Source organism: Genypterus blacodes, unplaced genomic scaffold (assembly GCF_046128005.1).
Source record: "Genypterus blacodes isolate CSIRO-AG114 ecotype Tasmania unplaced genomic scaffold, CSIRO-AGI_Gbla_v1 ptg000021l_1, whole genome shotgun sequence".
NCBI lineage: Eukaryota > Metazoa > Chordata > Actinopteri > Ophidiiformes > Ophidiidae > Genypterus > Genypterus blacodes.
In genome coordinates this window covers 10,125,921-10,141,649 of record NW_027466834.1, presented here as the reverse complement: position 1 = coordinate 10,141,649, position 15,729 = coordinate 10,125,921, and the positions used below count along the sequence as shown (strand labels likewise).

The following is a 15,729-nucleotide window of genomic DNA, read 5'->3' as shown; positions in this document are numbered from 1 at the left end:
AAAGTAAATGGCAAGAGAGGAGGGATGTTTTTGTGACGCTAGTGAGAAAGCAATGGCGAGAGTGAGAGCCCAGAGTCTTTGTCCAGCAGATGAAACTGGAGTAATGGCCTAAATTTTATGCTTTTGTAGCAAAGAATAATGGTAGCATTACCACTAACTCTATTAAATAGCATGATTATACATGATGATCCTGACGGTAGTGCACTCTATGTGAAGTGAAGTTAAGTGAGTGTGTGTGTGTGTCTGTGTGTTTGTGTGTGTGTGTGTTCCTTAGGCTATGAGCCCCCAACGGCAGCTCAAACACACAGAGAGCCAGCATGGCAAGGTCGCTCCATTGGCACCACCAAACTACGACTGGTGGAGTTTTCATCTTTCTTGGAGACGCAGAGAGACCAGGAGGCAGTGAGTAACACACACACACACACACACACACACACACACACACACACACACACACACACACACACACACACACACACGCATACACACAAATAGTCAACAGCAAGCACTCACTACGGTCCCAGAGGCAAAGATGACAGATAACCCCACATCAGCGCACGCGGCTGAAATCCTTGGTGTTTCTCCTGACATGAGGCACGTTTGAGAAGCTCCATGTTTCTGGCTGCACAGCCGATCTGTCATTCTGCCACTGACTGCACTCACCCTCATTTTTCCACCGTTGGCTCACAGATAGTCGGCATTAATCTTGCATGTTTCTGCTCGGACAGTAAAGAACCTTGAACTGTCCGGCAGTCACTTTGACATTTGTACTGCACCATGGACGTCACTGTGAATGAGGTGGAGCAGGAACAGCGCCCCCCAGAGTTAGAATATAAAACTTGTTATAATTACACACAAGTTTTCCTTTGTTGCATCTGCATAGACATACCTAGAAGTATGTAAAAGTAATAAATGTTGTGTAACTTAGCCTCAGTTAATGCAGTTACTGTGTCATGTTGACATTTTGTACAATCAGTGTGTATTGCATGGTGGGAGGAATCAAGTCCAGTGGACACTTAAGCAGAAAGAGACCATGTCCAAGAAATCAAGTGGATGATAGTGTGACACACTTTGAGCTCAGGGCTTGGATTGGTTCATAACTGACACACTGGTATCTAATGTCCATTGGTTTAAATGTTTATTTTAGTGTTTATTTTGAAGATAAAAATGTTTGGACAACGCAGATGTTATCATTTTTCCAGCATCTAAACAAACACAGAAACACATGTAGTTAATTTGTGCCATTGGTGTGTAAGGCCTACTTTATTGACACTATGCTGCCCCCTGCTGGATATATTGGAATTTGCAACAACCATTTCTTATTGTTGGTTATGATTGATTTGATGTTTTGATGGCCACAGGTTTGAAAATTCACAAGCTTTTCAAAAATAATAATATTAGAAAAGTCTCTAACATTGTCTTCCATGGAGCAAGGATCCATTTGCCGTAAAGCCTAGTTCCGGACTTTCTCTAGTACCGCAGTTCTCCCATCCTCTGTCTGACTAAACCTCTGTCTCTGTTTTGTCCCTCAGTACAACAAGCACCTGTTTGTCCACATTAGTCAGTCCAACACCAGCTACAGCGACCCCATGCTGGAGTGTGTGGACATCAGGCAGATCTACGACAAGTTCCCAGAGAAGAAGGGTGGCCTCAAGGAGCTGTTTGCTAAGGGGCCTCAAAATGCTTTCTACCTCATCAAGTTCTGGGTGAGTAAAGACAGACACACACTTCCTGTTGAAGTCAGTAAAGAGTGTGTATCTGCTGCTGTTTTTGGAAATGCAACCTAGCAGCACACCGACCATCCATGAGCTCCTATATGAATTGTTTATGCAGGTGTTTATTTATAGCAGTGTTTGGGTGTGCGACCAGTTAGTTAGTTCTCCACGTGTGTTCTGTCCTTCCACCTGGGATGTGGAGGTTGTGGGTTGATGAAAGCACAGGGGCTTTGTTTGAACACCTGTTCACCACCTTACTCACAGGTTGCTCCGACGGCTCCTGTATCTGTGCCTGTGAGTGTGTGTGGCTGTAGCTGTGGATCTCTTTTACTTCACAGCTCTTTCTTTGAGCTGAAATTATTTTGAAGCCCTAGAAATAAATATCACACATTACACATGTTGCAACAGGTGTATGATTAAATGCAGATTAAGGATCCCAGATCTTAACATTCCCAACACCCTCGCATGAAAGACATGACATCGCCTAAAATCCTTATCTAAATTAATGAACTTGGCGGAAGGACAATTTTCCGGCCGCTGAAACACTAGAAGGGGATTTACTCGAGTGTGTAAATGATTGATTGATTGATTGATTTATAATTGAAGTAAGCACGCATCTCCCCACCTGGCAAACTCCTGCCTTGTAATTGATTTAGCAGTCTGTTATGTTTACCTGGCGAATAATTAATCCTATTTATTTCCTCCCTTTTTATACTCTACTTACATGTTTTTAGCCTTAATCACAGTACAGACATTTGGAGTAAACACGCTGGCAAACATTAGGTTGAATGTACATGCAGCTGTTGGGTTGTACGGTAGACAGAAAGCAGTGAAATGTGTTTAATATCGAGTAAATGTAGAACAGATGAAGTGTGCTCATCGTGTGTGTGTGTGTGTGTGTGTGTGTGTGTGTGTGTGTGTGTTCTGCAACAGAGAGCCTGAAATCTGAATTTAATTAAAAATGTTTCTGATCTGTACAATGGAGCCTATTTTTGATAATCAGTTGCTTTAATGGAGTGCAGTTAGATATTAGTGTGTGTGCATGAATGTCCATGTGCATGTCTGAACAGCATATGTACCTGTGCCTGTGCTGTGGTTGTGTTTGTGTGTGTGTGTGTGTGTGCTCTCAGCCCAGAGACAGGCAGTTCTCCTCAGGCAACTCATTACAAATGGTACAAAAGCTTCTCCACTTCTCTTCTCTGGACCTGTAGTCCAGGTGCAGCATGTCCTCACTGCTGTAATTACAAAGTCTTCCAGAGCCGAGTTCAATATCAGAACATTTAGAAAAAATGCCGTCTCATTCATGAGTACACTTCATTGCTTATTGGGCCGACTGCACACATTTAGAGAAGGAAAATATAGATTATAATAATAATAATAAAATAAATCACATTATTTATGACCAAAGCAAAAAATCACAAAACAGCAGATTATGTAGTTAGTAGTTATAGGTCATATTTTGTCGGATTGTAACACGTGATCAGGCTTTAACTGTCATTCATGTTGCATTTTCTGTCTGTATGATAAAAACCACAGTTTACTTCAAAAGATGCAAGAAAAAGACATGTGAAGTTTTTTTTTAATCTTTTATCTTCAGAAATACCCAAAGGGCTTAGAAAAACAATGTCATATGCATTATTTTAGTCACAAGTGTGGTTAAATTCATTTTATAGCACAGTGAACGAATCGCCAGCAGAGGGCGCTGTTGGGTCAGTTAAGTGTTTATTCCCCTTCAGTCAGGTGGCAAACACCACAAACAACCAGCTGCTCTCCACTTCACTCAATCTAAACATTAAATCTGTTATTTCCCCACTCCTTCAACATGTTTCATATTCATTGTTTGTACAAATATTTATGTTAGCAACTTTTAAATAAAGTGAATTTAATTTAAACATCATAATTTCTTCACTTCTGTTTTATGTAGCAATCAACACAGACTACACCACTCAAAAATTACTTAGAATTTGACCAGTCAAAAGTGTGTATAGGTGCTGTGGTGTGACTTGATAAGCTGAACGGGCTTCATAGGCGTTCTTCACTTGTCTGCTGTGTGCTGTAATATGCGGTAAAATTGCTGGGAAATTACGGAAAATAGCGGCATTTTGCTGAATTTGCAGGAGGGAGTGTTTTATGACATTCAAATTGAAGCCAAAGGTATGAATACTAATGTTTTGATCTCTGTTTTCCAGGCCGACCTGAATCATAACATGCAGGATGACCCCGCCGCTTTCTACGGTGTGTCCAGCCAGTATGAGAGCTCGGAGAACATGACAATCACATGCTCTACCAAGGTCTGCTCCTTTGGCAAACAGGTCGTGGAGAAGGTGGAGGTGAGTCTCATTTTTTTTTTTTACATTTTTGACATTGTTATAGTGTACTTATGAGAGACACTAAGGCTGTATTCTTGATATTTCAGATGTAATACCTCTGTTTGTACTCAGATTCAGGTTCACTGTCCCCTCTTCTCTTCCATTTTCACCCTCAGACCGAGTATGCAAGGTTTGAAAATGGCCGTTTTGTCTACAGGATCAATCGTTCTCCGATGTGTGAATACATGATCAACTTCATCCACAAACTCAAACACCTGCCCGAGAAATACATGATGAATAGTGTGCTGGAGAACTTCACTATTCTGCTGGTAAGGTCATCAATGATGATTAATCCACGTACTTACCAGGCCTGGTGTCCTATTTGTTATTCAAAGTAGTTAAGCTGCATCCAAACTACTTTATCTACAAGTAGCTTGGATGCAGCTTAACTACTTCTTCTCCATAAGCTTACTATTTTGAATGAATGTTAATCAAACAAAGAGTATTCTTCATTGTCTGAAAACGAGTAAGGTACAAACTAAACTTAAAGTAATGCGTAATAATGCAAAAATCACAAAATACTGAAAAAGCTACATTGTTTTGAAAATAGTTGAACTACTGGCAAGCAACTGAAACAACTTCTGAAGTTTTAACTTATTAGTTTTAACTTCTAAGTTGATAATGTCAATGTATAAAACAAGTTACCAGTGTCTTCATTGTGTGTCTGTGTGTCTGTGTGTGTGTGTACAGGTGGTGAGCAACAGAGACACTCAGGAGACCTTGCTGTGTATGGCGTGTGTATTCGAGGTGTCCAACAACGAGCACGGAGCACAGCACCACATCTATCGACTCATCAAGGAATAACACATACTTACACATGCACACACACACACACACACACACACACACACACACACACACATATGGCCTATATCTGGTGATTAACGGTGACATTGGAGGTAAAGATGCGCGTCCTCCCGTCGAATGGCTGTAAGCTCCTATAAAAGGCATCGCTCTCTCATTAGTCGCAAATGGCAGTGAGTGAGAGTGCGAGCATAGAAAAACACATCTGAATCGACCCCGGTGTGTGTTTCCCAAAGAACACCCTGACACTAATATCGCCTTCTTATGTCATTCACCCCGCAGGAGAGATGTGATGTTTCATGCTAATTGGTATCTACCTGCTACTTCTTTTTACTTTGTGCTCAGCTGTTCAATGACAACAAATTGAAAGTGAGATTTTTGGAAACTGAACCGAGGAGAAAGAGAGAAAGAGAGAGAGAGAGAGAGAGAGAGAGAGAGAGAGAGAGAGAGAGAAAACAAATCACAGTATTGTTGGGCCACTGTGAGTGTGTGTTATCCGCTAACTGAATGACACTAAAAGGTCAGACCCTGTGTATCGTCAGATGAGAGAGAAAAAACAAATCACCAATACTGCATTATCTCACATTATATATTGTATAGAGCTACAATATAGAAGTGGTTTTGTGCAGCTCATGTACTCAAGTTGTGTGAGCTGCACTTGCTGCACAAAAAGAGGTTTGTCCCAAAGAAAAGAAATCAAATTTTTACCCTTTTGTATGTTTTCCTTAAAAAAATATATTCTAAACTGATTATTGATAGTAGATTATAGATTATATTTTAACTCCAGGAACACTATCTAAAAAATTTGTTAATAAGAAACTACGAGTAAAAACTGAGCGAATTCAGGTACCCGTGTGTGTGTAACAGCCGACTCTTCATCTCTGTTACCTGGCATAAATAAGTAAGCCAATAAATACCATGTTAAATATGGAATACATCACGATCAGCCCATTGGAAAAGCACTGTGATCAAAACGTCTTAACATACTCATTTATGGTAAAGAAGGGAAGGAAACGCGCCGTAATTCAGCGACACCACGATGCTGCATTGCCTCATCAGGTTTGACATTCTACAAAGAGAAGAAATGAACAGCTACCATAGTTTTTAACCTTTTTAACAGCTAAATTAAGCAGGAATGTTTAAATAATGAGTAACACAAGACCCATTACGTCACTACTTAAAGTTAAGAAGTCACTAGTCTTATGTCTGAAGCTCTTCTAATTTGAACAAAGGGAAATACACGTCCAAGCCATTTTGATATCATAAACATCTTTTATAAAACAAAAACTGTTGAAGTGTAGTAGGTGTTGATGGGAGCTTGTGTGTGTTTCATGCTCAGCGACATGAAGTGCCTTTGGTTCAGTCCGACACCAGACCTTTGTGATTTGGTGCAGAAAGCAAGCATTCACATGAAATCTTAGCTGTCCAGCATTTTTCGGTAAGGACTGATTTCATTCAATCTTAAAAACAAAGTGCTGAAATTACACATAAAGTTTTGAGATTAGGGCTTCAGTAATCACCAATGACTCACAATCTGGCCCAATCCTGTTGTATGATCCACAAACTACTTTTGATAGAGGATGATTCTCAGGATTAAAGCTACATCGTTAGAATTATTTGGAAAACATCTTTCTCTAATTCCCAACCTGCTTCTGTCTCAGATTATGTTCAGTTTGTTTTTGAAGACTCTCCCTTCATAACCGGATATCAATATGTAACATCTAGGTGATGTAAGGATCACCTCGAAGCAGTTTATTTTGCAATAATGCTCAAATATCCACCAGCTGCTTACCAAAGAGACATTTAACTATGTGACACAGAACACTAAACATTAAATGATTTCTTACATGTTTAAGTGATTTACAATGTCTGCCCTAACTGTTTCTAGACTGGGCCTCTAATCTGACACTCATGTACACTTTATGAGATACACCTGTAATCAAATATAACAGCCTTGCTACGAATTCTACCCGTATGAAGCCAATAATTTGTTGCGTCAGAAATCCAACTCAGTTATAGGTATTGTGGCCATAGTGGTGCTGTTACCAAACACTGCAATTTAGCGTAAGGTGGTATTTTGTGCAACCTATTCAAATATATACACACGATGTCAACAAAAGCAGAACATTATCAGATTCATAAAGGTACAATTTGGAGTCAAAGCTATTGTATTTGAATCATATAAAGGGCCCAGTGAGTGTAGGGGTTAGGGGTTGCAGTCAATGAGTGTTGGTCAGCTATAGTCTAAAACTGTAGAGTTGCAAATCATCTGAATAGGCCTGCTGAGATTGCCATCCATCATGTTTTGAGCTCTTTAAATATACAAACAATGTGGCTTAACGTCTTGTCTTATCTTGATTAGACAAACGTGCAGTCACAACTTTTTCTCAAGATGTTATTTAATTTGATTACAAATCAAACGTGGACTGTTGGGACATTTTATAATGAACAGGGCGCCTCGTGTGGCCTGAGTGAGAACTTACAAAGGACATTGGTATTTAATGAAGATGACGGAGTGTGTGCAAGGTATCAGGTGTAGTAGGGCTTTACTGTTAATCAGCTGGAGAATGTGCTCACACTGAAAATGTTCTCGTCGCACATCATCATGTATACACAAGCAATGTATATGCACTGTCTAACGTCGTGAAGAAACGGATTAACTTTGGAACGTTCAGTGAACCTGCTCATCAATGTCATCCGTGCTGTTAATGTCGTCTTGTGTGTGTGCGTGTTGGATGTTTATCTTCTTTTTTTTTTCTTCTCCAAAACACGTGTGGCACATAGACACCCTGTCTGTAATCGATTCCAAAATGGCCTTTAAATATTTTTGCTCCGGTGCAGGATATCTGTCTCTGTGCACTGAGGGGTTTTGATAAGGTGCTTTGTATAAAGGTGACAATAACGTTTATTACAGATGTTGTGTATATCTTTGATATTCTAATGTTTATCCTATTTTACGAAGAGAGTAAATGTAGGTAAAAAATCCAAAACCTAGTGATGTGTGTCTTATTGGTACTGCACAGGGTCTGATCTTTTGCTTTGTAACTTTTTCCCCTCATGGCTAAAAGTATAATGTTAGATATTTTCTAGCTTTGTAGAAACTTTGTACGTATATGCTATTCAGTTTAAATAAATGGTCAGTTCCAAACGGTACTCTGGGTGTCTTCTATGTCAACTCATTTGACTCATCTGTTGCTTTTGAATGGATATGAGATACAAGCCTTTCGCCAAAGATGTGTTATCCACTATGACCACCAGAGGGCGCAACAGTTAAACAATCCAACACAATCCTATTAACTACACTGCATTACGATGGGTAGGTTCAAATACATAGCAATTATATTATTCATTTGGTTCACTTTAATGCATTTACATAAGAAGTCCTTGTTATTAACATTAATTCTCTACTTAGTTAAAAGAATGTATTAAAGCTACTATATTTAAACTTCTTTGGAGACGACCTCGGAGCAAATGAGGTCAAAGATGGGAAAAGGATTAACAATCACAACAATCCTCTTTATCCAAGTTGTGTGCTCTGAATGCTGAATGTGTGTGTGTGTGTGTGTATGGTACGCTTGTGGGTGTGACTCTGAAGTACATGCAGTGTGTGTTATGTTCATGTGTGAAGCATGTGTACTGCTTCCTGGGCCCAGGGCCATTAGGCAGAGATTAGGTTAGAGTGCACAGACTGACTAATGGTGGAAGATTGGAGATAACAACTAGGCATTTCTACAATCTACACACACACGTACACACACACACACACACGCGTGCAGAGACCAATTCAGTTTTCCTGCAGATAAATCCTTTTACAGGCTTTATAATCTATACATGCATACTACCTAACAAGAGTTGAAAGGTTTGAAAGTGTAGATTGTGGGGTTAAATGCCATACAAAGGCAATGCGTGGAGTTCCATATGCTGATGGTCAAACCAGCAAGGTTTTATCATCCTAAACCTTCTTCTTCTGTATGAGGATTAGTGCTATCAAACTGAATACACAATGCATCTGTGTAATGCAACACTGCTGAGTAAGGTTTTCATCTGTGCTTCAGCTTGGGTCTCTCTCTCCTCTGGGAGTTGCTCTTTAACGCTGCAGAAAAAACTGCAATGTATATAAGAGTTTAGTGTTTACTTCTACACACAGTCTGAGTCTGATAGTAGTCACAGATTGACTATTTGAGCTGTTTTGTATTTTTGAATGACCCATTGACAGATTTTTTTACTATTTTATTCACTAATCTAGTAGTTGCCTATCTGTCTTTGCAATTTGTGTGAAATGTGCAGTCAAATTCACATTGGTAAATTTACATATTGGACCATTTTAAAGCATAAAATATACGGTTTTGAATGTATTATTGTGAGAACGCATAGATACATTTTTGTATTTAATTCAATTCAATAATTTAAATTGCCTAGTTATCTTTGTTATTAGTTTTTATTTTTATATATTTAATTTATTATTATTATTATTATTATTATTTTTATTTTTATTATTATTATTATTATTATTATTATTATTATTATTATTGATTATTATCACTGATAGTGTGACAGTGACCACATCGCTCTTCTGCTCTGAATATGGAAGGCGACATTGTTTTCATACTCAACTCAAACACACTCCCTCCCTCCCTCTGAGAGAGAGAGAGAGAGAGAGAGAGAGAGAGAGAGAGAGAGAGAGAGACGTTACAGCACTCTACTACTCTGTCCCACACTTTCTCTGTGCCCGTCCCAGGAGGAGGACACGCTGCTCCTCTCCTCTCCTCTCCTCTCCGACCCAGAGAGAGGGATGATGTCCCGGGAGGAGAAGGCAGCTAGCTCTGGCTCATTCCACTGGAAGAAAAGCCACTCATGGATGTTATGTTTATGGATGTTTGTTCGGGCTTCTGCGCACATTTGAAGCCGGAGCAGATAACTAAAGAGAGGAGCGCTGAAAGTTGTTTTGAATTGAACATTGTTTTGTTTTATCGCTGTTTTTACTCACGTCATCCACTTCAAGTGTAAAGACAGATAGCAAGAAGCTTTACTATCTACTTTCATTAGATTTTTGACTAAGTGACGCACAGACGGATAACTTTTTTTCGAGTTGAGTTGGAGATGGAGCCGGAGGAAGGGAAGGTCTCGGTGTGGGTTTGCCGGGAGGAGAAGCTGGTCTCCGGCTTGACAAAGCGCACCACCTGCGCCGATGTGGTCAAAGTCCTGCTGGAGGACCAGAACCTCCGACAGGGCGCCTCCGCTGCGATGCTGTCCGGCTCCCCTCAGTCCTACTGCGTAGTGGAAAAATGGAGGGGATTCGAGAGGATTCTACCCAACAAGACCAAAATCCTGCGGCTGTGGGGCGCCTGGGGAGACGAACAGGAGAACGTGCGGTTCGTCCTCGTGAAGAACGAGGCTTCACTGCCCAACAATGGGCCCCGCAGCGCTGAGGCCCGGGTGGTCCCGAGCCGAGAGAGCGGCGGTCCGGGCGGAGTGTTCAAGGGCACCGCCAAGACCTGCTGGACAGCCGCCGCCGCAGCTGCTAACCTCTCCCAGGAGAAACAGAAGCGCATAGTGAGGAAAGCTTTCAGGAAGTTGGATAAAATGAACAAAAAGAAAGAACAAACTGTTCCTAAAGATTATATCTCAGTGGAGAAGATGGAGACGCTGGTTCACCTGGTGATTTCCCAGGATCACACCATCCGCCAGCAGATCCAGAGGATCAAGGAGCTGGACCGGGAGATCGAGCGGTACGAAGCCACAGTTCACTTTGACCGCATGAAACGACACGGGGCCAACTATGTGCAGGACACATACATGGCGGACTCGGACCCTCTCGCCCCCTCGGACTGTAAACGCACCGCGGAGCGTCTGGACGCGCGCGGCACAGCGGAGGCGCTCGCGCAGCTGGAGGAGCACGCGCGCCGCTGCGAAGAGGTGGTGAGGCTGCAGGAGGAGCTGGCGGAGCGCGAGGCGCTGGTGGAGGCAATCACGGCGGAGATCCAGGAGGAGCTGAACCGGAGATGGATGAGAAGGAGACGCGACGACACAGCGGGGGAAGCAACAACTGACACGGACAGTGGAGCGGAGGAGATCTGTCTTTCCGCGTCTGCAGCTCCAGCGGAAGAGCCCAACGTGGAGGTCCTGTCCGAGAATGAACTCGTGCTGGAAGAGGAGGAGGAGGAGGAGAGGATCAAAACACAACTGGACACTAGTTTGTACATTGGTCTGAGGCTGAAGACGGATCTGGACTCCGTTGGGGGGGACTTGGACCTGAGTCTGGCACTCTGGGAGACCAAGGAGAGAGAACTTCTGGACCTATTGGCCAAAGTTGAAACCATGGATCTTGAACAGGTGAAGGAACTGACAGATGAGGGTAAGGGCGAGCTGGGAGCAGTGAGCATGGTGGCTGAGGTGGTGTCAGCGGAGAGGAGCGGTGGCTGGGTGGAGCAGGCCAGAGGTCTGTCCAAGACCTGCAACACAAACGACGAAGACTCGGACACTGGCTTAAGCTCCATGCACAGCCAGGACTCTGACAACCCACCAGTGTGCGAGTCGCTGGTATAGACACAGGCACATCAAGATGATTATGCAACGCCACAAACTCAGGGGCAGAGAAATCAGTGTTGGCAATATGAGGGAAACTCACTCCCACTTCTCCTTAATGCACCTCAATATAAACTCTCATCTGTTCTATAGCAATAATTCCTATATGTAACGGTTGCACAATAAGCTCGGAAGGACATCATGGCACAGAGGTTAAAGAAGCTGTGCTGCTCTATAGTTCCCTATGGAGGGGCAGAGATAAACAAGTCCAAAAAAGTATCACTTATGAGGAAGAATAGCCTAGAATATCACAATAAACCACTTTATTCTGTAGCCTTTATTGAGAATCTAACATAAATGTACGTGATCACAGGTCTGTAAAGAGTTAATAGCAGCCGAGTGTCCGATTGATGAAACGGCTGTAAACAACTTAGATTGACTGGGAGAGCGGACTGTAGGTAACTCTGACGGTCATCATCAGACAGATCATCAAGTATTCATGTGCAAAGTATCACAAAGTGTGTGTAAAGTATCATCTGCTCTCCATTCATATACAGCTACAAACATGCTACGGAAACAGTTTTTGTCAACCGAATGCTTTTTTAAATATAGAAATTTGAGCTTAAATGAACTGAAGTAGAATGACTGACACGCTCGGTCACTGAGCAGATCTGTCTCCTAAGCACAACATTCAAAACTATTCTATTATGTTGTATATGTATTTGTTAAAAGCAGGAGGTATGAATTGTTCAGGTCTGGGTCAGAATACAAAAAGATTGTTCAGACACTAGTTTGGCTTTTGTTATTGTAAGATATTTCCCCACATCAACTTTTTAAATTTTCCCTTTTTATCAGGTGAATTAGCACTGATTGAACACATTACTGAGGTCAAACCAAGAACACAACTGTAAGCTTATTTACTCATCATCAGTTTTAGCTCTTGTTACTTGGATACTGACATTCAATCACAGGACTTGCTTATACACCTTTTACCAACCATACATCCTGGTTTTCTGGTTAGACTTTAGCGCTGTAATTGGATCTCAGTAGGTGATCCATCATGCAGTTTAAGCCCGACCTGCCTCCTCAAAATCCATTCATTCATGACATAACTACTATGTGGACAATGACATCCCAGGCAAAAAGGGTTATTCATCATTCCGGCAAATGGATGAAGATCGTCACAGAACAAGGACGAAGGATGAACTTGCAAAGTGTAACAATCTGCCTACTGAGGTCTGCTCATCAGGCAGACACCATCCAGATCTTGTGCTGAAGACATTTGTGAGTTCGTCTTTAGAAATACTTTCCATCATACAGTCTTTTGTGTTTATATCTGTCTCTAAAACATTTGCAGGCCCGGTTAGAGGGATGTGTGTGAGTGCAAACATCCATAGAAATGATCTCTCAGATGCTTTTTGGGAGGAACAGCCTTATTTAGTAACCCCACAGCTGAAAGCTGTGACACAAACAGAAGCTATTTTGAGTTCTGCTTTTACATCCTGGAAATAGTTGCTGCAACGCAGAGTTTCCTGGCATGCTCTCGCAGGAACTGCATAGACAAGAAACAGCAGGAGCAAGTACAGTAGATTTTTAAACACATGTCAAGTCTTTTTTTGTTAGCCTATCGTGATGTTGACGTTACATGTTTGACTTTGTCTAACTGTAAAACTGAGAATTAACAACTGTATAACACCATCAAGTATTGGAAAACTCTGATGATACTGTTGCCATGGAGATGACCTGTGTGCAGATAATTTATGTGTCTCCATCACGGACAGGTTAGACCTTCCAGTCCTTAACAACGAGCCCCCTTTTTCTAGATAGATAGCTCTAGCGTTCCTCACTCTGAGGCTTGATATGCAGCAAGATGCACTATGGCTGTATCATAACAGCAGTCAGCACATTATGAAAGATCACTGTTAGTGTTGAAATAAACACAAAACCTACGACGCTTGTACTGTGGACTTCTTCGGTATGATTGAAGTGTTTGAAAGGGTGTGAAGAGCTTTGGTTTGTTTGAATGTAACTCCTCACTTAATGTCTTTTCTACACAGGAAAGAAACAGGTTTGGGGTTTTACCTGTAGATGTTGATGGAAAGATCATTTGCATACCTCTGGGCGACAGTGCCTGACAGTGATGTGTGTGTGTGTGTATGTGTGTGTGTGTGTGTGTGTGCGCGTGTGCCATGCATAGTTGTGTTTAATTGCTGCTTTCTGATCGTTCTTGCATGAGCTCCTGCACTAATTATGACAGGATGGAACATAGACCTGAACAGAAAGCTCAGCTGGTGATGTAATCAATCTCTCACCTTGCATTGTGTCCATCAAGACACTCAATTCAAATTAAAGGGGTGATTATTAATCCTACATTTTGACAATTTATAATCCCTCACACCTACAAATTGTAAGAGACAATAAGTGAAAGAAGTTAGTATTCATAGTGATGAGTGCAAAGGCTTAAGGTTAAACCTGTTCAGGTTGTAAACTAGACTCTGAGCTAATAAATCATTCCGCTTACAGACACACACTGAAACCAAACCTACTTCAATCATTGTCTCTGAGAATTCCAAACATGTCTCCTGATGAAGGTTGTACTTGAGTTCAAGTTTTCCTTGTCGTTAAGGATGTTGGTGCCACACCTTGTTCCTGCACAGCCTTATCTACAGAGACGTTGTCAATAGAATAAGCACTCCTCCCAGAAAACTCTAGAATGACTATAGATAAAAAAGATTGTGTTTACCCAGCATGCACTGGGCATCACTATATCTGATAGTGCACTCTCACTGGGAGACTCCTGGAAGGTCTGTGTAAGTGGAAAAGTGTAAACAGAGGGATAAGTATCTTCCTGAGAAACAACGTCTTTTGTTGACTTTTCGGTCTCACAGTACATTAATTGTACTCCTGACTGTAAAGGGATCACATTTAAAGAGCTTACAGTGCTATGGGTGGTACTGGAGGACATGTCGAAATAGAAAGAAATAAACACCACAAATACCAATTACCAAATGTAACCAAAGCAGCTACGCTACATGTTGTTTCCTGGTTTATGTCAAAGCTGGAAAGAAGCAGAAGCCTCTGTTGGACCTAAACTTTACACCTACGTTTCCCCAAACTATCTGGAGTAGGACGTGGTGCCATGCTGACATTGCTGCCTTGCTTCAATTGCTGCAAATATTACATAAATTATAACAAACTACTTCCATTATAGTTCTGTTTGATAGTCTTTGATATTTTGTAATCTTAGTTTTCTCTGCAGAAAGTCAAAGAACTCTAAAATCGGGCCTGCAAATTCTTTGGGAAATTATGAAATATCATATTATATCATGTTGAACAGAGCCATGTAAATATTTAATTATGATTTTAATGTTGGCAAGTTTAACTAGAACTTGAAACATTCAAATAATTGAGACCCTCTTGTATCATCTCAGCAAAGCAGCGAGTGGCATTGATATGAGAGACTTTCTTGCAATTCCACATTCTGAGCACAGATAGAGAGGGGAGGAGGAGAGTGCAGTCCCCCAGCAGTCTACGCCTTTAGCAGTATAACTAGGGGCTGGTCCATGGCAAGCATGGCCGGCCCTAACTATAAGCTTTATCAAAAAGGAAAGTTTTATGAGGGTGTCTGCCCCTGGTCCGAATCTGGACGATGGTTACACAAGAGAGGAGCCTGATAACTGAAGGCTCTTCCTCCTGTTCTACTTTTGGAGATAGTAGGAAATACACGTAAGCCTGCATTCTAGTAATGGTTTTGGGACTTAACCGTATAATAAGTGTAGTATTGAACCGGTACTATTAAATGGTAAACATGGGTATTTAACAATTCTTCAAGTCTTCCTGATTGGACTCGGGGTAGCTTGTTGTCTGATCAATGTTCTGTTCTGCAACTGCAGCCATGAGTTTATGAACATTTAGTATGTCCTGAAGATAATAACACATGGCCACACATTCATTTTATAAAGGCAGATTTCACTTCTTTGAACTTTACAAAGTGACGGTCGCAGGCAAGACATTTTCCCCTAAGGGAGCTTCTCAAGGCTAGCTTTGCCAACCTGCTGATCTGTGTCTCATGGTAATGTGTCACTCAAGATGCCTGCTGACACCTGATACATTCATTCCTATACTGACTGCTTGTTGAATGAGTCATGGTTCACTGGTTGTTAATTTCATTACTGGTTGTACTACGTCTCGTGTGTTCATTCATGCTGGATCAAATTAACTACATCATTGTCCTTACAGCTGATATCCACTTTCTCTGGCAGATTATGGTTTCAGTGTTCATTTGATATCAATACTTTGTTGTCTCCTCTTTCTCC

The 15,729-nt window shown here is 41.4% G+C and overlaps 2 protein-coding genes across 2 annotated transcripts in view; both read left to right on the top strand.

The window, feature by feature from the left end:
* tead1a (TEA domain family member 1a) overlaps nucleotides 1–8,036 on the top strand; it is a 29,471-nt gene extending 21,435 nt beyond the window's left edge. The window contains exons 8-12 of the mRNA XM_076142589.1: nucleotides 275–402; nucleotides 1,533–1,706; nucleotides 3,905–4,045; nucleotides 4,201–4,353; nucleotides 4,775–8,036. Coding sequence (XP_075998704.1) covers nucleotides 275–402; nucleotides 1,533–1,706; nucleotides 3,905–4,045; nucleotides 4,201–4,353; nucleotides 4,775–4,888 — 710 coding nt within the window. The 3' untranslated portion in view covers nucleotides 4,889–8,036. The remainder of the gene's footprint in view (nucleotides 1–274; nucleotides 403–1,532; nucleotides 1,707–3,904; nucleotides 4,046–4,200; nucleotides 4,354–4,774) is intronic.
* Nucleotides 8,037–9,621: 1,585 nt separating this feature from the next.
* Nucleotides 9,622–13,357, top strand: rassf10a (Ras association domain family member 10a). Its single transcript, XM_076142622.1, has one exon. The coding sequence runs from the start codon at nucleotides 9,989–9,991 to the stop codon at nucleotides 11,432–11,434; it is 1,446 nt and encodes a 481-aa protein (XP_075998737.1). The 5' UTR covers nucleotides 9,622–9,988; the 3' UTR covers nucleotides 11,435–13,357.
* The last annotated feature ends 2,372 nt before the right edge of the window (nucleotides 13,358–15,729 follow it).